Below are 20,759 nucleotides of genomic sequence, written 5' to 3'. Positions count from 1 at the left end.
AATTTGCAAAGTCAATGCCAGTCCTGCTTTTTAAGGACCTCAACACATTGAGATGGCAAGAACAGTCTCCCAATAGCTTTCAGAAGCGCACGGGCGGGGAGTTTGTGTTTTCACGTCAATGCAGCACACATCAGCGGTGATTGCAACGTATTCAGCAGCCACACATGAGGTCATCTGGAGTAGCTTAACTTCTGTAGCCGCTGCTCGCTCATGAAAGAGAAGATTTCCTGTTCAGACTCGTAACATCTGACGTCTAAAGCTGCATCAGCAAAATCGGATGCGCAAAGCTCCTGCTCTCTGTTTCAAAATTTACAGAGGATTCAAAGTTCTTGAGGAATTTTGTATAATGTATGTTTGGCTTATTAATTTCCCATTTTAATGGTAATAGTGAAGGTTTTCTTTGACTATTAGCAAAAGCTGAAAATGCAGGTCAAAATCACATTTTAAAAAATATCTCCAACACAATCCGTATCATAGGTCAGCCTTTCTAGTGTTCATTTAGAGCCTCTAGTGCATAGCAGCAGCTGGTTTGCATATTTTCTCCATTTTCCTCTTTGATTTCTACTAATGGGAGTATTTTCAAATCTACAACATTGCAAGAGGACACTGTTAACACACTCTTCACCCAGTGTAGCCCGATCCGCTACTTCCATTTATTCAGAAACATTTTTAAAAGGTTAAAAATATGGCATACTCTAAAATTCTGTCTTTTTCAAAAACAAATATTAACAAAGCAAAAACTCTCTTTTAACAGAGAAAAACAGATGTCTATTGTGATTTTCCTTACAAACACGACAGGCTGTGAGGAACAAATTAAAAAAATTATTTAAGGTGAATTCATGAGAGAAGCTATATTCCTTTATTGGCTGCCCTCTAATTCCATAGGCATAAAGAAGAAGAGATGGTAAATGGTAAATGGCCTGTATTTATATAGCGCCTTACTAGTCCCTAAGGACCCCAAAGCGCTTTACATATCCAGTCATCCACCCATTCATGCACACATTCACACACTGGTGATGGCAAGCTACATTGTAAAGAAGAAGAGATGAAGGTGGAGGTTGGTAATCTCTTGGACATTTAACCGATTAAATTGACTTTAGTCATGATTAAAAGAGAAAACTGAGAGGATAGGTAAGGAGTTAAGTTTTGATACAACTGATAACCTGAGTTTCAGATTCCTGCAGCCCAAATCCCCGTCTGTGTGTTGATTAACTTCTGAAAGCTATGAGGGAGAGCTCCCAATATTTCCTTTTTGTCTTGATTTCCCAATACTGGGACAGGAGAAAAGGTTTATAAAAGGGAGGGAAAGCGAGGAGGGAAGGGAGTCACATCCCAAGCACTTTGGGATGAAGGGCGACAACGTAAACCTCGGAGGCTGATAAGAGGAATGTTCTGTGTTTCACATGAGGAGGGCAAAAGGGTACGAGGGGTTAAAAAGAAAAAAAGTAGATACTGACAATTCCCACCTGGCCACGCTTTGTTGCGATCTGATGGGGAAAAGAAATGATAAGCATATGCACGCAGACAATACACAAAGACAGACAGCAGCATGTAAAGCAAGACAGAGCAAAATAAACACTTTACACAGATATCACCCAGGCGTGAAGATATAGTGACAATTTTGGTGGTTCAAACTTCAAAACACATCAAAAGAAAGCAAAGATAAGAGACAAAAAAGTGACTTTTAAGTAAATTTAAAGTAAACACCCTTTTAAAGCAAGATAAGCTGGATAAAATATTTGGAAGAAATAGTGTTTGTGGATACTGAATATGAGGGAAAATCAAACTGATGACATGAAGATGATTATAATGTCATGACTGACTACATATACTCTGGAGTTAAGAAATGTGGTCCTACAGTAATTCTGTTACATTGCAGTGTTTTAGTATGCTGAAGATCATGGGTATGGAGCCAAGACACCAATGCAGCTATACTCTGATCATGTGGTGCATTACTACTGCTGCGGAAAATATTTTAGAAAATTAGTATAAAATGCAACATAATAATAAAGGTAATAATGTTACAGAGTGTTATACTGGTATTTGCATTTAACCATTTCTGAAGCAAATGAAAACATTTTGTAAATATGTGTCTTTGAGTTTTACATTTTCTGTGAATACAATTGTTTGACAGTTTTATCATTTTTAAGCTGTGGCTGATTAGTGGCTACATGTTAGCTTGATCTCCACAAATTGTATATAAAAGACGCATGTAGCAACAGTACCATTACCCATTAGTTTGTGGACTACTGTTTTGAAGCCTCAAGCAGAGCAGTTTTGCCGTAGCCATCTCGCTTGAAAGTGATAATCAAGCTGTGGACCTGTCTGAGAGCTGAGCATCTCTCGCTCAAAAACGAGTAATTATTCAATTACTAAAGCTTTATTGTCCTTTTTACTAATAGTGAGTGCCATAATTTTCAAACTTAGCATCATACAGTATTAAATAAGACTAAAAACAAGCAATCCGGTCGTTAAGTCTGACGTCACTTGCCGTGTCTGGGTCTAAACTCCGCTGCAGGTCCATATATCAAACGATCACTATGGCATTACTGAGAGTTGAAAAACTGTCTAAAGTCTTTCATCTTTAATAAAATGATCAGCGTTCTGCTCTACCAGGTGTAACAATTGAGTTTAACATCCAGGCATCCATGAAAACGGAATTTATGACATTTAACGGAGTTAGAAGTTAGCAGGGAGTTAGCTCGCTAGCTTCTATCTAAATACAATATAGCATGTCCTGTCTGGAAACAAATTAAAACGTACAGCTTTCTTATCACTTCCAGCATAAATGAAGACAGAAAACTAAACAGCAGTGACGTTTGTAGGGTTACTGAAGTTTGGCTAGCTGGTATATAATGATGTGCTACGTGACCACTAGCGAGCGACACAGCTATGCTAGCATAATATAAACAGCTAACCTTTTTTCCACTGGATAAATGTTAACGTGAGGGTTCTCGGTGGTCAGGAACAAATGTAATCGCATGAAGGATGCTGTAAAAGGACCAAACTTCAGCCAGGAGAACAACTGAGATAATCCATCCACAATACGAGGTTAGTCATTCATATACTGCTGCATGGGCTGGGCTGTAGTTACATCCTAAGGTTTCAAAAACTGAGCTTAAATAAATGATTAGCGGTTTTTAAATAAATTTTGACCTTTCAGTTGAAACACAATATTAATATATAAAATCCTTTTATATCTAGACATTAATCCTAAAGTAAGCGCCTTCAAAAACACAAAGCAGTAACTGTGTTGGATGTTTCAAAACAGACAGTTTGGGTAACAGGTTTACAACTTGCCTTCCTTTTCCTGTTTAGATTAAGTATGAAAATAAGATCTAAATAAAAATAAAATGTAGGTTGTCAGGTATCACATCTATCCATTAGACCTGGTGCTGTGAATGGAGCCTCTTACATGGTTGATTGGTGTGATTGAGAGTTGATTACAGAGCTGACGGGAGAAACAAAATGCCAGACAGCAAGTGAAAGCTGAATGGAGGGATGAAGGGGTTCAATTTGATAACTCCTGAATATCATTAACTGTGCATTATTGGTAAGAAAATCCTTCATCTATTATTCACTCTGTTTAATAGTTTTTATTTAGCTCTTTTATTTATTTGCGTCGTTATTATAAGCAGCATCATTCAGTTTCTTTGTGTTCATAATGACCTGAATCACCCTATGAAAGCTCAAACGTCTGATATGTTTTTGAAGCAGTGTTTTGTTCAATCTCAGCACTGGTCCACTGTGCACTGTGTACATTGTAGCTTCTAACACACATAAAATATGTCCAATAAATGGAAAACGGGTAATTGCTCTTATGTAACCCGAATACAGATGTAACACAACATAGTTACATAACACAAACAGAGGAAATGCAATGTCTTTAATCGTGACTGTGGTGGCAATGATAAAAATAGAAAGTAACAAAATATGACATTTGTGCAAAACATTTAGCTGTGAGAAGACAAAAAACAACACCTTGCTGAAAATACCACGAGCTAAGGTGGAGAAAAAGTGATTCAAACGGGCAGATATGCACATGAATAAACAGACAGACTGACAGAAAGAGCAGGCATTACCCCATAAGGCTCCTGAAAGCAATCCAAGCCAGAAAACAAAGAAGAAAGAGAAAAAGTGACAGAGAGAATACAGAGAAAGAGTCAGCAACAGATAAAAGACAGAGACAAGCATCAACCTAGTGCTGGCAAAAGACAAAAAAAGGGAAAAAGAGAAATCCGAGACAGAAAGCGTTACAAAGAAAAACACACGTGACAAGCAACTGTGGAGAGTTTCAGTCAGTGTGTGAAATAGTGGCAAAAAACCCCTGAAAACATTGTTCAAAACAAAATGTGTGATCACCAGCTTTCTCAAGAGACCCAGAACTCCTCTGGCTTTGGAAAACATTTATTTACATGATTTCCAAACCAGTTGTATACTGAGATATACTGAAATACAGGTAACAAGAATAAGTCTACTGATACCAGTAAGAATGCTCACCAATAAGGAGTCAATTCCACTTAGATTACAGTGCAAGTGGGGATTTAATTTTGACTTACACCACAGTATCTAAGGGCAGGTTATACAATAAAAAAAATGCAATGGAAAAAATCTGGCGCCTTTCCAGAGTTTCTTCTTTTACCTAAATTTTTGTATTAAATAAAAATAACCCAAGTAAATGCAAAATGTAGTTTTTACATTTCTATTATTTCATTGATTAAGGGAGGGAAAGCTATGCAAACCTAACTGGCTCTATGTGAAAAAAAGTGTCCCACTTGCTAAATCATGAATCTTTCTGTGATTAACCACATCACATCGTGGCACAGCTGAAAGAAACAGCTGAGAAACAAAGTCATTGACATCTATAACTCTGGAATGGGTCACAAAGCCATTTCTAAGGCTTTAGAGCTCCAGCGAATCACGCTGAGACCCATTATCCACAAATGGAGAAAACTTATAACAGTGCTGAACCTTCAGGAGTGACCAGTCTATCAAAAGTACTTCAAGAGTGCATTGATGACTTACAGTATCAAGGAGGCCACAAAACAACCCAGAACAATATCTAAAGAACCGCAGGACTCGCGTCAGTTAAGGTCAGAGTTCATAATTTAAAAATAAGATAGATACTGGGAAAAACCCATGGGAGTGTTCAAGGAGAAAACCACTGCTAGCCAACAAGAACACAAAAGCTCATTTCACATTTGAGAGAAAACATCTTGATGGTGTCCAAGACTTTTGACAAAATATTCTGTGGACTGACGAGACAAGCGTTGTAACTCAAGTTAACTTGGGATATTCAGTGAGTCCACATCTGAACGGCTCAAAAAAAATCCAGACAAGAAATGGAGGTTTTGGAGTGGACTAATCAAAGTCTGGACTTCAATCAAATTGATGTGCTTTGGCATGACATTAAACAGGCCGTTTATGCTCGAAAAACCCTCCAAAGTGGCTGAATCAAAACAATTCAGCAAAGAAGAGTGAGCCAAAATTCCTCCACAGCAAATGAAAAACTCATTGCCACGTAAACACTTGATTTCAGGTTACTTTTTCACATGGGGCCAGGTAGGTTTGGATAACTTTCCCATTCATAAATTAAATCATCATCTGAAAAAACAGAAAAATGAATTTTGTAATTACGTGGGGTTATTCGCAATTAAAATTTATTTGATTATCTGAAACATGTACAAATGTGTAAAAATTAGGAAATCAGGAAGGGGGCAAATACTTTCTCACAACACTGTAAACAGTGTGGTTCTTATAACCATGCCATTGACTGTATATAAAAAAGGACAAAACATGGCCACCATGTTATCACCTAATGGTTTACGCCATTGTTTTGAAGCCTAAACATGAGCATTCTAGTGAATTGTCTATGACAAGATGGTAATGGCCTTCTTTATCATCAATCCGACCATATATTTAAAATAAATACCTGACAATATTAAATAAGACGTAAAACTAGCAAATGACATAAACATTTTACAGAATGTATAGAAAAGATGTGTGTAAACATTGTTACCTTCCCTAAACTCATTCATATATAACTCATGCACAATGTAAATAAGTTGATGCAGTGTTTTATATACAGTCTATGATCCATACTATGTTCGAACTTCTACTCCACTAAGAAGAAAATGAATATTCAAAAAGCAGATTCTGTATAAGGCATTAAATCCAAAGTACCAACTAGATGGCAGCTAGAGCCTGACAGTCATGGGAAAATCCTGTCCTTCTGTCTCCACCTGAGCCTTAAACCTATCAGCCAAATTGTGCATGACCTATTAGCCAACTAGCAGGGAGGGGCTGTGAAGACTTTATGTAACATAATCATGGCAGCAAAATAACCGCTGGGCAACACAAAAGTCTTGGAATTCATGGGAAAACAATAAGACGAGCACATTAAAATTCATAATGCTCGTCCACTGGATAGTTGAGAGGAGGCAACAAAACAAACCATTTGGCGTTTTAATGATGATGGTTTCCACATCTTGTTATGTGGTTGGTGTACATTATATTCAAGCACTGCTGGGATGATAAAATAATGAACAGAAAAAAATTCAAGGGAAAGTTGACTCACGAGCAGGCAAAGGCCACCAGAGCTCCGCTGACCACGATGAAGTCCAGAATATTCCACAGGTCACGGAAATAAGAGCCAGGGTGGAGAAGCAGTCCCAGGTCAATCATCTGGAGTCGCAGAGAGTGATGGAATTACAGAATTAAATTAGACACATTGGGATGGAGTGTTATCTCCACGTAAAACCACAAAGCCAATTAGTGATGTCAGTGACATGCTATCCACAGTTTGCTGGCCTTTTCATTAAAGCTCAGATGTGGTTATAAGCAGGTCAAAAGCATAAAGTAAAAATAAATCTAACAAGCTAAATTTGGTTAAAAATGACGAAAGCTCATTATGAAACAAATCCTTATTAGATTTAAAAAAAAAAAAAAAAACTGAAACAGATTTATATGTATCTTATACTATATAAGTAAACAGTGCATATATCCAGAAAAAGACAGAATCTTCAAGCTGACAGAAAATAATGTCTGTCATGAAACTATTCCTGCTCCTTCCTAATTGGACTAATTATTATGGAGAAGTCTGTGAGCCAGTTTACATTATTAAGTGATGCAAAACCCAAATATTCTTCCTTGTAGCGGGGTGTCTAGCTTCTGTTTTAGGTTCAAATCTCCAGGACTCTGACTTGGATTATTTTGGTTCTTGCAGCAGCTTAAAAAATACCACTATCAAAGTAGAGAAAGACATGCTACACGTTGTAACAGAACAGTTAAAGGCAATAGGATGTAAGCAGCTGATTATGAGAGTGACATGCTTGCTTCTGAATATGCTTTTTTTTGATGATGCATGCATCAAATAATTTTCTGTATTTTAGCGATCAAGGCATCTATCAAGTATTATACCAATGCAATATTTTTGGAGAAAGTGTCAATGTAGTTTTATTACTTTGTGATTGTGTTTTTAGCTTTGTTGAGTGTTGATCAAGGCAATCTTTACATTTAGCTCACCACAGATGTTGTAGACGTTTGACTAAAATCTTGCACAGCAGGTTTTCATAGCTCATGCGGCTCGAATGAAAATGTACCTTGATTTTTCCATCCTTCTCACCTTAATCACCATCTCAAAGGTGAAGACTCCAGTGAAGACATAATCCAGGTACTTGAGAACCTACAAAAAGTTAAGCAATAAGGAAATATCCTTTAAAATGACTCACTAACAGACCCAGTGACAGATGTTTTCAGTCTTTGAAAGGGTGTGTGTATATGTGTGTAAGAATGGACCAGATATGCACAACGTGTTCCTATGTCCTGCCAAAGATCTCAAACTCTGTCAGCTTTGCACTGTACTGCATAGATACACATTACCTTAACACCTCACAACAGGCACACACGCTCACCAAAAACTAACACACACACACACACACACACACACACACACACACACACACACACACACACACACACACACACACACACACACACACACAGTTTCCCTCTGCACCCCTGACTACAATACTAACTAGCTGTGCTCGTCTGTCAAAACAAAACAAAAAAATCATCCTTATTCCCAGCATGGGCTGACATATCACACAGGGATGTAAAGAATACAAAAACAGGATAGTTACTGGATTTTTGGCTCTGAACCACTTGCGAATCAGTTATTTCACCAAGAAATGATTAAAAGTTTGTTTTTGTGCCTCCTACCACTCATTCCTCAACATGGATAAACTGTCAGATCCTGTTAGGAAGAACTTCTCAATCGGTCCAAATGAATCAGTCAGTCAGCCCAAATGAGACGTGTTTATGTGTGAATCCTCATCCGGCCTGTGCTAGCCTGCATGTTTTCATGCATATACTTGTCCATGTGTGTTTATCTGTCTGACAACAAGTGTGTTTGCTGTGTACTTCCAGATGTTTATTTATGAAGTCTTGATGTAGGCCTGACTCACATCGTTGCGCGTCGCATTGGCTTGCACGGGGTCCTCAGCTGCCAGGGCGATGCTGCTCATGGTAATGACCGTCAGGATGCACATTTCAAAGTAGCGTAGGTTGACCACATAGTGACACAGCCGTCGCACCCTGCAAGACCAACATATAAACACACGCACGCACAAACTCGAGCAAATGTACTACACGCTTAGCAGTGACAGCTCACAAGGTGCTTTCAAGTGACATCCTTCCATAACAGGCTGTGGACAAATGCATATCCAAAACAATACATGAAGGTAGGGAATGAATCTGCCGCTGAACTATGCCGTTTCACAGAGCTATAGAGCATCTGCGTATTTATAGCATTATTATTTTTCTTAATTTATAGCATTAGCATTACTATAGCATCTGCATTTTATCCTGACTATGATTCAATTCTTGTGTTAAATCTTAAAAGCTTAAGGCTGAAATTTTAACTAGCCATGCTTTAGCTCACTTGTCTATAAGATCTTGAGACCACTTGAGCGTCCAATGGCCTCGAATTTGAGGTGGCACCTTCCAGTTACTCAGCTAGAATTTACCCCAGGATGCACAAGAAGTAATGTTCTAATTGGGCGAAGAGAAAAGGATCCAAAAAGCAGCAAATGTCCAAAGAAGAGCCTTGGAAGACCTTTGGAAAGCCTGGAAAATATTGCCCGTGACCACTTTAAAAGAAATTACAAGAAACTGCGTGGGAGCAAAATGAAAACAAATGAGGGATGGTTCAAGAACCTTTGCACAGTACTGTATATTTGCAGTTGCTGCTTTCCTCCCCAAAACAGGTCCTCACAGAGAAAATGACTCCAAATTGAAGCTACACCCAGAGCTCCACTTCTGGGAGTGACTGTTGCCTTTGTGTGTAGGTGAGGCATGAAATACCCCAAAGAGAAAGGATTTATTTAAGCATGACAAGTGAGAATAACGGTGATTTGTTATTAACCACTAAAGAGTCAGACATAAGCAAACCACTGACTGTTTCAGTGCTTTAAAGAGGAACCTGAATGAAATCAATTAAAGCTTTTAATTCTCAATATGCTGTTTATGCTAACCCCACGCCAGTCCGCTGAGTCACCTCGCAACTTACGGGTTTGTTTGGCCGAAGATGAACATTGAGCTGTAGGGAAGGATCTGCCGAGGCCCATTAGCTGCCTCGTCCTCTTCCAGATCTTTCTTCTCCTCACTGAGCTGCAGGTTGTCACAGTCGATGTTGTTCACTGATGCGCAAAAACAAATACGCTCATTTAGCTCAAAGAAGCACAGACCGTAAAAAGTGAGGTATTTTCTATGGATGTTAAATGCAGGCTTTTAGTTTCTTTAGGCATTTTATAGCTGCGCTTCACAGAAATATACAACACATCATTTCACTAATTAGACATTTCTCATAAGATCGTGGTTGCAGGGTCAAGATTAAGTGTGACAGCTATGTTATGAAAAACTGTTTTTCGCACATGGAAGAATATTAACTTAGCTCACAAACAAGTACACATACTTTTACAGACACCTTGAAGAGATGCAGTATTTCTGAATAAAAAAGTTAAATTTTCTTTTTTCCTCCTTCAGATTAAAAAGGTAAAAAAAAAAGTCATCCAATTTGTATTTTAGGATATTTGGCTGCTTTTATATGTGTGATAAAAGTCTACTCACTCATTTGATTCTTTGCTAATCACGAGATGTGGGGACTTTTGATTGAACTTTGTAACACAGTGATAACTAATATAACACAAATATGTTTAACCTCCCTATCCTTCCCCACCTCCCGTCTCAGTAACACACTATGCTCACTGGGTATGATGGTGGTTTCTCCAGGCGGGGCAGTGATGGTGACAGGAATGTGGATAGCATTGCTGTTGAGGCCAGCCTGGCTGGCCCTAGTGGAGTTCTTCTGGTTGTCAACATCCTCTGTAGGCTGCTGAGGACTGCAGGTAAAGCTCTCCTCCTCAGCATCTGGCTCCATCTCCCTGGAGAAAAAAAAGATGGGTTTAGTGTAAAAAAACAAAACAAAAAAACCCCCAAACTTTGTTTCCTTTCCCTTTTGTACAAAGAAGCACAAGGTAGCTCTAAAAACACAAATTTCATATAGTATCAGTGTATAAAATAAGTTCAGGTGTTCATGAGCAGCTCTCATAAGGCCCCACCACAGCATTGTAATCAGGTTGAGGTCTGACTGGACTATTGCAGCAACTTGATTCTTTTATTTTTCAGCTGCTCTGTTGTATGTCTGACTTCTTGTTCAGTTAAAAATACTGTACAGGTCCTGTGGCTGTAAAACAAGCCCAAATCATCACCCCTCCACCATTGTGCTTTATAGCTGTTTGTGCTGATATGTGGTGTTGTGCATTGTGGACAAAGACCTCCACTTTGGTGTCATCTGACATTGTTCCAGCTTTCTTGTGGTTTATTGAGATGCAGCTTTTCAAATTTAAGCCTTGTTGCCATGTTCTCTTTAGAGAGAAGAAGCTTTCTCCTGGGAACCCCAAACAATCAAAACAATCTGAGTTTAAGATATACCTCGTTTTGGGGGGTTTTTCTGCCAGGACTGCATACAGTTCTGTAAAAACGTATTATTCATATGACTGCAAGAGTCTCAAGCACAGACTGTTTTCATAGCCACTAATCTGAAGTATCAGTCTTTGTGCAGTTGATTACAGTCCAAACACGGCCAAGAAAGGTGAATACATGGAGAAAAAAATAACATGTTATTGAACAGCGTGAATAAAAGGACAAGTACAGGTGACTCACAGATCCTCAACTGGCAGTTTTAGTAAATACAGACCATAAAAGCCACACTATGGTTTTTTGTGTGAAAAAGATAATAGGTCTTCTTGAATAAATCTTCATGTTTTTGTCATTTCTTCAATGGAATAAACTTGACTAAATTCCTAGAACAAAAATATGATGATAGGGTGCATAACCCAAACTAAAACCATTTGACCCAGGTTGCAGATGTGCTAACAAGATCAATTCGCCCATGGAGTGATGATGGCTACAAATGGGCCTCAAAGTTGGATCTACAACAAGACAGTCGAAGTGTGTCTGTGTGGGCTCTCAGTCATCCACGAGAGAAAGCAGCTGGACTCCTTTAATTTTCTTAAAGAGGTTTCACCTCTCATCTGAGAAGCTTCTTTGGTCTTCTAGAACCAAATGGTGGAGAGTCCCAGGTATTTAATCCCTAGTGGGAGTTGTCCCACACACAGGGAAAAGGTTGCTTTCTTTCCACGCTCCTTAGACGAAATTCAGAGTGGATTAATGTTTTTTTAAGTTATGACAAGTTATGACTGAAGCTACACCTGACAGCAGAATTGTGTCTTCATATTTTTTGCTGAACTTATTTAGAAACCAATTTTGGTGGAGTTAATTATTTGACTTGATTCGAGGTCAAGCATCAAATGAGAATGACAAGTAAAGGCCATTAATGGCACATGGAGTGCTGGTAATGTCCACTCAGATAGGTTGTTGTCTAAAACTGGCTTTACGAAAAAAGAAACAGTGTTGTCATGGATGTGGAATGAAGAAATGGGAAGCAGAGCGAAAATCTAATCTTACTGAGCTGCAGTTTGTATTTGGGAGCAGTAATATATTAAATGTGCTGATGAAACCAACAATAATAAAAACTTCTGTTCAAAACACATTGCATCAGAAAATTACAATAAAAAAGCAAAAGCACTTTGGTGTTTGTTGGCTGTGTCTGTTGTTACAGACGCAATCAGAACTTCCACCTGCAAAAACTCACTTTTTTGCAACACTGACACAGAGTTGTGTCATCTTTTTAACTTGACATGGAAAACAGTTATTAATTTACACATTTAGCAATAACAAAGCAAAATTTGCACTAAGGTTTTTGACCAAAGCGAATGGGATGAAGAAGTATTATAAAAAAATGTATTATAAAATGTCATATTTTCTTACATATTACTGTTTACACTTAAGATGTCAAATAATCATCAAACGTCAGAACTAACTAACAGCCAGTGAATGAGATAATCATTAGTCAATCAATAATTTATGACATATTCTGAGGTAAATACACCTAATTAAGTTATTTGGACACATTACGACTTAAATAAAGTGTATTAGTATAGTGTGTTGTTTAAGTTGAAAGATTAGGTCATTATTTTTGAAAATGAAGCATTTTATATGAACAACAAAATCTGCAGCTTTACCTGTAACCTCTGTTTCCGTTCTTGTTCCTCTTAGAGTCATCTCCACCCAGAGCTGTCTGAGCTCTGCCCGTACGAGAGCATCGGTCCTTCCTCTCTCCATTACTATCTCCTCCACCTCCCCCTCTACCCCTTTGCTCTGACTGTGCACCATTTGCCAACATCCCATTCCCCTCTTTAGGTGGACGATGTGAGTGATGGTGGTGATGCCCCTTATTATCTCCTCCTCCTCGTCCTCCTCCCTGCAGGTCATTATTTTCCTCCTCAGGGGAGCCGGTCTGGTGGTGGTGGTGCCTGTGCCCCTGCCCTCCATTGCGGTTGTGACTCATCTCCCCTCTCCTCTCTTTTGTCTGTGGACCATCAGCATTGTGATCTCTGCTCCTGCTGTGATGGGTGTGGTGCCTCCCTCCCCGGACATCTCCTTCATCTCTGCTCTCCCCGCTACTGTCGTGGTGGCGGTGATGCTTCCTGGAGTGTGTGTGGAAGTTGTCATCCTGCCGGAGATCCCCTGCCTCCTCCCACCCTCCCTCGGGGGCCCTGCTGGATTTGTCTCCATTCTTGGACTCCACCCTAAGGGGCCTGTCCAGGTGAGTCTTCATGTCGGGGTGCAGATGAAGGGCGCTGGACATCAATAGGCGGTCATCAGGGTCGAGCTCGTTGTACAGGGCCTCGCTGCTCGTTTTTATGTTATGTCTCCTAAGCTGGTTAGTCCTCTGCTCCCACACTGACATAGCCTTCGCTGAACGCTGCTGCTCTTTGCTGCAAACATCGAATAAAACCCACAGGAAAAGATCATGGAACAGCAGTAAGTAATGACATACAACACGTTTAGCTCTACTTTATGAGGTGAACATTACAATCCACACTTTCACCCATAGTCACACTGTCATCTGCAAATTCTAACATTTATCTTTAAAATGACGCTGGATAAGTGAGTTAGAAACAAGCCTATGGATGCGTCAGCACAGATGTGTGCAATGGTGAAACCTTTACTTACCATGCATGAATATGTATCTCAAAACCAACATAGAAAAATTTGACAATTTTTCTTACAGTTTTCTTTCTTACAATCTTCGTACACAATGTCTTCACACAGCATACACTCTTGCAATGTGCACTCGAAAAAATATCTACTTATCGGCAAAATGTTGGCTTTAAGTCATTCGATGACACGTACATTTTTCATGTCATTTTGTTAAAGAATGTAAACAGTTATATTTAAAGGAGTTTTGTTAAATGAAATTTACCTGATATGTTTGTACCAGGTACAATTTCTTTAATGACTAATGAGTTAAATGAATAAACTTTTACTCGCATTTTATTCAGAAAATAATTCTATGTCCTCATAAACATGAAGCATTATTTTTGTGTCTAAATAGGAGATCCTTATTCTTAATTTGGATATTTTGACATTTAATTCTCTTACCACTAAGTATGTCTTATATTACACTGTTAAGCTTTTAAATGTTGTGAAATTACATTATAAATCTCTGAAATTACATTATAAATTATAAAAGTTTCTTTAGTCACAGACTAAAATTTTCTTCTCCAATCTAACTCACTTCTCCTTGGTATAAATCTGACATGTTGTTATTAAGGCGTCATTCTCTTTTTGTGGTATATAAGAGATTTGCACATTTTATAAAAGTATTTTATATGCTCAAAGAAAGGTTTTCCACTCAGGTGAGTGTTTGCTAAAAAAAACAAAGGTTTATAATAATAAATGGACACATGTACAACTATTTCAAACTTAATACAGGTACCCAGTTTATACCCGAGGTCAGATTTGAAAGTAACAACCAATAAGATGAGATTTTTTTCCACTAATTTCATAAATTGAGCATTTACTTGCAGATATTTATCTTACTAAAATACACAAATTCTAGTCTCTCCGTCCATGAACTCCTCCTACACGATCAGAAGCTGAGCTACAAACCCTACCACAGCTACATCTTAGACCCCTACATGATCTATGTTGCATATTGTAAGGTCATCATGTTGTCTAGCAACCACATAACACATAAATCACAGGTTTAGAAACCTGTATTATAATATGGGCATGTACTATTGTTATTGCATTACAAACTAGCCAACTCACTATCATTGCTGTGCGCAGACCGAGCGTGCTTAGTCCTTTAAACAAGAACATGCACAGTAATCTATCCCCCTGACAACTCTTAGAATCTTTTGTAGATTTGTGGAACAAGTTATATTGAGTATTGCTGCATGGTGGTGCATGTCAGAAATTAAAATAAAATGAGAGGGTCAAAACTTTGATATTCCTGTTATTTAGCATGTACATTGGCGGAATTGTTGGGTTTGTGTTATCTTGCCAAAACTATCTTTGTAGGCGATCGTGGCTCAAAGAGTTGGCAGTTTGTCTTGTAACTGGAAGGTTGCCGGTTCAAGCCCCGGCTCGGACAGTCATGGTCGTTGTGTCCTTGGGCAAGACACTTCACCCACCGCCTACTGGTGATGGCCAGAGGGGCCGATGGCGCGATATGGCAGCCTCGCTTCTGTCAGTCTGCCCCAGCGCAGCTGTGGCTACAACTGTAGCTGCCTCCACCAGTGTGTGAATGAATAGTGGAATTGTAAAGCGCTTTGAGGGCCCCGAAAAGCGCTTTATAAATGCAATCCATTATTATTAAAGACGTCAGTAAACTTTATTAAAACAGTAACATTGGTCATTTTAACGTTGTCATGAGGTGTGCATACGTTTCCATGTAAATTAGTAGTTCCAATGAATCCTCCCTTACAGATAAAAAAATATAAATAAATAAATATTGATACTTGCTATTTATCACAACATCATTTTATTGAAAGTCTGGAATTTTAGATTATTGAAACCTTACAGATTGACGTACTTGTCCACACAGCGTATTAATTCTAGTATTATCAGATGTCTATATTCCAAATAAAAAGCACATATTCATGTATATTAATACATATATACATGCTAATTTATTCCTGTCTCATTGTGTGTTGCATGGTGAATTTATTTTATTTGTACAGGACATTGGGAGTCTTGCACTATAACAGTGTAATCTGTAGGGATACTTTTTTAACTCTTCCCACATGCAAGATAAGTTTGTTTTGTCAATTATTAGAAAGATACTACAGCTACTACTAAAACTTTTATTTTAGAAGTATTTTTCAACCATCATGTGAAACTTAGAACAGCTGTTGTAGCAGACAACATCAAAACGTTTACTGGGACTTCTTAATATGGCATGCCTCACTGACATTGCACAGGGTGACCCGAGTCATGTGCAAATGGTTCAGGCAGGAAAATCATGCGGTGGGTAATAGCAGAGTTTAGGAGAAGATGATCTGGGATAATAATTATGGGGCGAAATGGGAGCTTTTTTTATTTCTCAAAATAAAAAAATCAAACATAGAGCATCCATTTAATGTAATAATATTCCTGGTTGTCATCAATGTAATGCATATTGCTCCTGTTCACAGTATGATTTGTGAGTTTTATGGGTTAGGTCATTTATTTCCATTTTATCACCTGTACCTCAAGACACATCGAGCGGGGGAGGAGTAGACAGTATAACTCCTAAGAGACAGACAGGGAGACAGAAGACAGGACAGGACAGGTATCCACCGACAGGTGAACTACTGAAATACATGTAGGCGATTGCAGAAATGAAAGCTAGAAATGCTAGAGTAACTGGTGAGATATTGTGACATAGCACATGCACACTCAAAAACACAAGAAGAGCAGTCCTTATAAGAAACCAGTGTTAACTCAAAGAGGTGCGATGGCCTTCCAGCAGCACCGTAATCAATTAAGAGAGCAGATCACCAGGAGGGAGAGCAAAAGCTGGTTGTTGTTGTGTTTTTCTTTTAGTGACAGCCTGGAGTCTACAATAACAAATAGAATGGAAATGCCAAACTGCCTGTGGTAGTAGCAAAGCAGAGAAATTAAACATTTATAGACAAATTATTCACATCACAGAGCTGAAGATCTATTACTGTAGGCACCGAAGGCTAGGCAGAGGCACAACAGTCTACAGTTTACAGTCAAAATTAAACCACAGTGGCACCGTGTGCCATCTGCTGTAGTGCAGTTTCAATGACTTAAAAAAGAAGAACCATAAATACATTTCACTTCACTAGCAACGAAGTTATGACAGAACACAATTTAGTTTTATGAAGGTGCAGAGGAAAGGAGAGGAAAGGAGAGGACTGGAGGAGAGAGGAGAGCACAGATTGTCCGAAAGTGGGAGGATACAAGAACTTGAAGAGATGTAAAGAGGGAAAAAAACAATGCATTGCAGAGAAGAAAGGAGACAGAAGGGATGAAAGACTAGAAGAGAAGGCAAAGAGGAAAGGAAACAGGAGAGGAGAGGAGACCAGGAGGAGAATATTGTAACAGAGAGTGATAACTCACGGTGACTGAATGCTGCTGATGGACGACCTGCGAGAGAGTGCATCTCGATTTTGCTTTACAAAACTGTACATGCAGAACAAAAACAAAGGAAAAAAAAATGAGACACAAATCCGAAGGGGGCAGGTGGACAAAAAGACTGACATTCCACCTGCCCCCTGCCTTCTGTGTTACAGCAAAGGACTAATCTGTGCAAATACTTCAATAACACAACAGCAACGGAAAAACGTGTGACATCTTTATGACGAAAACTGAAACTGAAAACCATTCAGGAGTTTCAATCCAAAACATATGAAGAGGAAAATGTAATCTTATATTTTACAATGAAATGTTGAATTTGAAACATATTTAGATATTTAAAATTTTTTCAAATGAAGATTCTTAGATTTTGTCTTCAGTTTTGTAATGAAACCCTGAGTTTCTCTGAAACAGCACATTCAACACAGATAGTAAAAATAAAGAGTTTCTTATGAGCCCACTGACTTTTTGTGTGAGCACACTGTTCAATGCACAAACTAAACATGTCTGACAAGGCTGAAACTAATGCACAGGGCCACGTGATAACACTAAGAGCAGTGTAATGGGGAACAAGTCGGCTAGCCAGGGATTTACGGCAGTAATAATTTCTAACTGACCTCATAGTGAGGACGACGGCAATTAAGGAGCAAGTTTTACAAATGAATAAAAAAAAATGTCATCACAAAAAGACCTATGCAGAATTTTTTAACACACAAGTGGAAACAATCACGCACGAACACAATGCAGAGACAATGCATTGTTGCTGTTTTAGTGAATAAGATAGGAAAATACAGTGAGACGTGATAATTTATAGCTACGAATAATTGATTCGTTTGGGTTCTTTTGGTTTTCTTGTGCCACTTTGAGTTTCTCCATTTTTTATCAGTGTTGCCCTGTCTCTGTCATCATGCTTAATGTTAGTCTTCATGTCTCACTGTTTATGATTTGCATTAAGCTTACTCGCTCTTTATGAGTATCTCATGTGAATTGCTTTGGTTTTAAGTTGGGACCACATAAAAAAAAAATGCAATGAACCCATAATTTGTTCACAGCAACACAGAAAAAAACTGAAGTTTTAAACTTAAAAATGTAGCATTTAAAGACTGTGCGCACTGTGTATTACATTCAAACATCTCCACTTTCCTCTATCCAAAGGAGCATGTACCAGACATCCTGCTGTTTGTTCAGATGCAGCTTTGCAAACCAGAATCATGCTCCTGTGTTTTTTGTTTTTTATAGAAAAGAGCCTTTCTTTTGGCAACCCTTCCAAACAAGTCACACGTTTTCAGTCTTTTTCCAAGTTTACTGTCATTAACTTTAACATTTAATGCTAAGTGAGGCTTATAGAGTCTAAGATGTTGCTCTTGGACTTCTTTATGTTTCTCTGAGCATTGCATGGTCTGGCCATGGGTTGAATTTGCTAGGAAGACCAATTGTGTAATTTTTATGACATTGTGTTAACACAAACCAGCAACCTGCTAAACTTTCAAGTCATTTGCATTTGAATTTTATTACCAGTGCCCAACTTTATTTATACTTCTTACACTCTTAATTCCTAACAGTGTACTTAGTTTTCCAAAGACTGCAGAATCCTCAGAAAACTTTGAGTATCACATCAAGTATCTGCGCTGATTTTTATGATTTTTTGCTAATCATTACTCACTAACTTTAGTAGACAGAGAGAAATAACTGGGACACGATATCTAAAATACTACTGAGATTATCATCTAAAGATGCAGAATGGAGAGCTGCATCATTTGTAAATCAAACAACAGCTTTGATTATAAAATGCCATTTTAGCAGCAGGTAGCAACATTCAAGGGCAAAATAAAAAAATAATATCATGAAATTTGCTAGTGGAAACTCACATGTATTACTCACTGAAGCTTCCTTAATTGCCTATAATATTAAAGAGGGTAAAGAGTAGGGTGTAATAAATAAGAAACACCACAGGGGCACTGACTTAATGGGAGTGGATGAGAAGTTCAGAACACAGACAAATCAAACAGGGTACAAATATACACACAGACATGTCAGACTGAGAGGGAAGAACCTACGGAGAGATATCATACAGTTTTATTTCCGTGTGGGACTGAACAGCGGTGCTGTCTGGGGAAAGAGAAACTTACGCAGCGATCGAAATGTTGGCTGCTGACATCGGGCTGACTTCTTTCACTTCCAAAGCTTTCTGTAGAGCGAGCTTCTTATTGGCTGCCTCCTCCTGCTCCTCTTCATCCTTCAGCCAGTGACAACCAAGACATTAATTTGTGCTTAAGAGGAATATATTACTATTGCAACAGATCTCCATAGTTTTCTGGGCAAAATCAGATTAGGCAGTCATGACCTTTGTTTAGGGGAAAAAAAGTCAATCAGAATTTAATTGTGTCATCTGATATTGTCGAAATTTTACCCAAGACTGATATCTGTTTTCAGCCATATATAACCCTAATATAGCCATGAAAAAAGGATCACATCAAACCCAGGAAAATCTTGCTGAAAAAGCTCACTCTGCCAGGTGTCTCAGCAACACTGAAATTTGTTCAAGGAGTAAAGGATGAATCTGTCTTTACTGTGTTTCAAAAATCAACATCTGGCAAGTGTTTTTTTGTTTTGGGTTTTTTTTTTTTTTGCTGGATTGGTTTTCCCGCCTACCTTCGTCAGCTCTTGTGCATTTGCAAGGTTATCGACGGCAATAGCCAAGAAGACATTCAGGAGGGTGTCTGAATAACAACGGCACTCAGGAGCAACAACAGTTGGACAGATTAAGTATTCATTGGCTTTTCCCACCAAACTAGTAGCAATCTGAAAAAGTGATGCTGAATAGATCTGTCAGTTTACCTGACAGAGCAGGGCCTAATTTTTCACCTCAAGTTGACAAGAGTACATGACGGCTGACAGAGTAAGAACTCACTGCTAGCTGGCAAAAAATTCTCATCTTTCATCACCTTTGTTTTTTAGAGAAATCACTCCCATTTCAGCCTATATTTACGAGCTTGAAAGACTTAACTTGTAACATGAGTTGGCTGTAGCATGATCCAAAGTAAAACATCCCTGCAATAACATTTCATTTACATGTATCAATGGAATGTTTACTGTTGATAAGGTCAGCATTTACATTGCAATTAAATTTTTTCTGTAATTGATGGGCACTGCTTCTGACTTTGTGTATGCTGTGATGTCAAAAAGGATACAGTTTCCAAAGAGTGTGAGGACGATGAAGTAGATGGAGGAGAACATGCCGCCGCGAACGCCTCCTTGAGACTCGATCCCGTGGTACATCACTGCGTTCCAGTCTTCGCCAGTCAGAATCTGAGGGAAACGAGAGTCAGAGTGAGGCTGGGTTGTAAAGGAGCATGCAAATCTCACAGAGCACAGAATTAAATTACTTAGTGAGGGCTTATGAGTACAGGTTAATTGAAGGATTATCAGTGAGCTCATTAGGGCACACGGAGGTATGCAGACCCCTCATTTGCTCTAATTAAAATGACTGATAACAAACTTTATTTTTCCATAGTGTCAATATGCTCTTGTTCTCATTTGGAAAGCATGATTGCACACATATGTGTAATGTTTTGTTTTCTTGTTTTACCTGGAACACCGTGAGGATGGCTGCTGGGAAGGTATCAAAGTTTGTTGTTGGAGTTTCATCTTCAAAGTTAAACCTAAAAAGGATTCACAACAACATAATTACAAACTGAAAAAAA

At 38.5% G+C, this 20,759-nt stretch overlaps 1 protein-coding gene across 1 annotated transcript in view; it reads right to left on the bottom strand.

Moving 5' to 3' along the window:
* The window catches only part of cacna1bb (calcium channel, voltage-dependent, N type, alpha 1B subunit, b), a 233,897-nt gene that overhangs the window by 50,770 nt on the left and 162,368 nt on the right, over nt 1-20,759 (bottom strand). Inside the window, exons 16-28 of the mRNA XM_013908920.1 lie at nt 20,645-20,717; nt 20,247-20,364; nt 19,708-19,775; nt 19,185-19,291; nt 17,041-17,103; nt 12,645-13,400; nt 10,267-10,442; nt 9,569-9,698; nt 8,466-8,595; nt 7,625-7,684; nt 6,578-6,684; nt 4,083-4,094; nt 1,458-1,487 (exon numbers count right to left, since the gene is read on the bottom strand). Coding sequence (XP_013764374.1) covers nt 1,458-1,487; nt 4,083-4,094; nt 6,578-6,684; nt 7,625-7,684; nt 8,466-8,595; nt 9,569-9,698; nt 10,267-10,442; nt 12,645-13,400; nt 17,041-17,103; nt 19,185-19,291; nt 19,708-19,775; nt 20,247-20,364; nt 20,645-20,717 — 1,830 coding nt within the window. The remainder of the gene's footprint in view (nt 1-1,457; nt 1,488-4,082; nt 4,095-6,577; nt 6,685-7,624; nt 7,685-8,465; nt 8,596-9,568; nt 9,699-10,266; nt 10,443-12,644; nt 13,401-17,040; nt 17,104-19,184; nt 19,292-19,707; nt 19,776-20,246; nt 20,365-20,644; nt 20,718-20,759) is intronic.

The sequence above is a fragment of the Pundamilia nyererei genome, unplaced genomic scaffold (assembly GCF_000239375.1).
Source record: "Pundamilia nyererei isolate P.nyererei 1_Seehausen unplaced genomic scaffold, PunNye1.0 scaffold00016, whole genome shotgun sequence".
NCBI classification, from domain to species: Eukaryota; Metazoa; Chordata; class Actinopteri; order Cichliformes; family Cichlidae; genus Pundamilia; species Pundamilia nyererei.
This window is presented reverse-complemented; position numbering and strand designations above follow the sequence as displayed.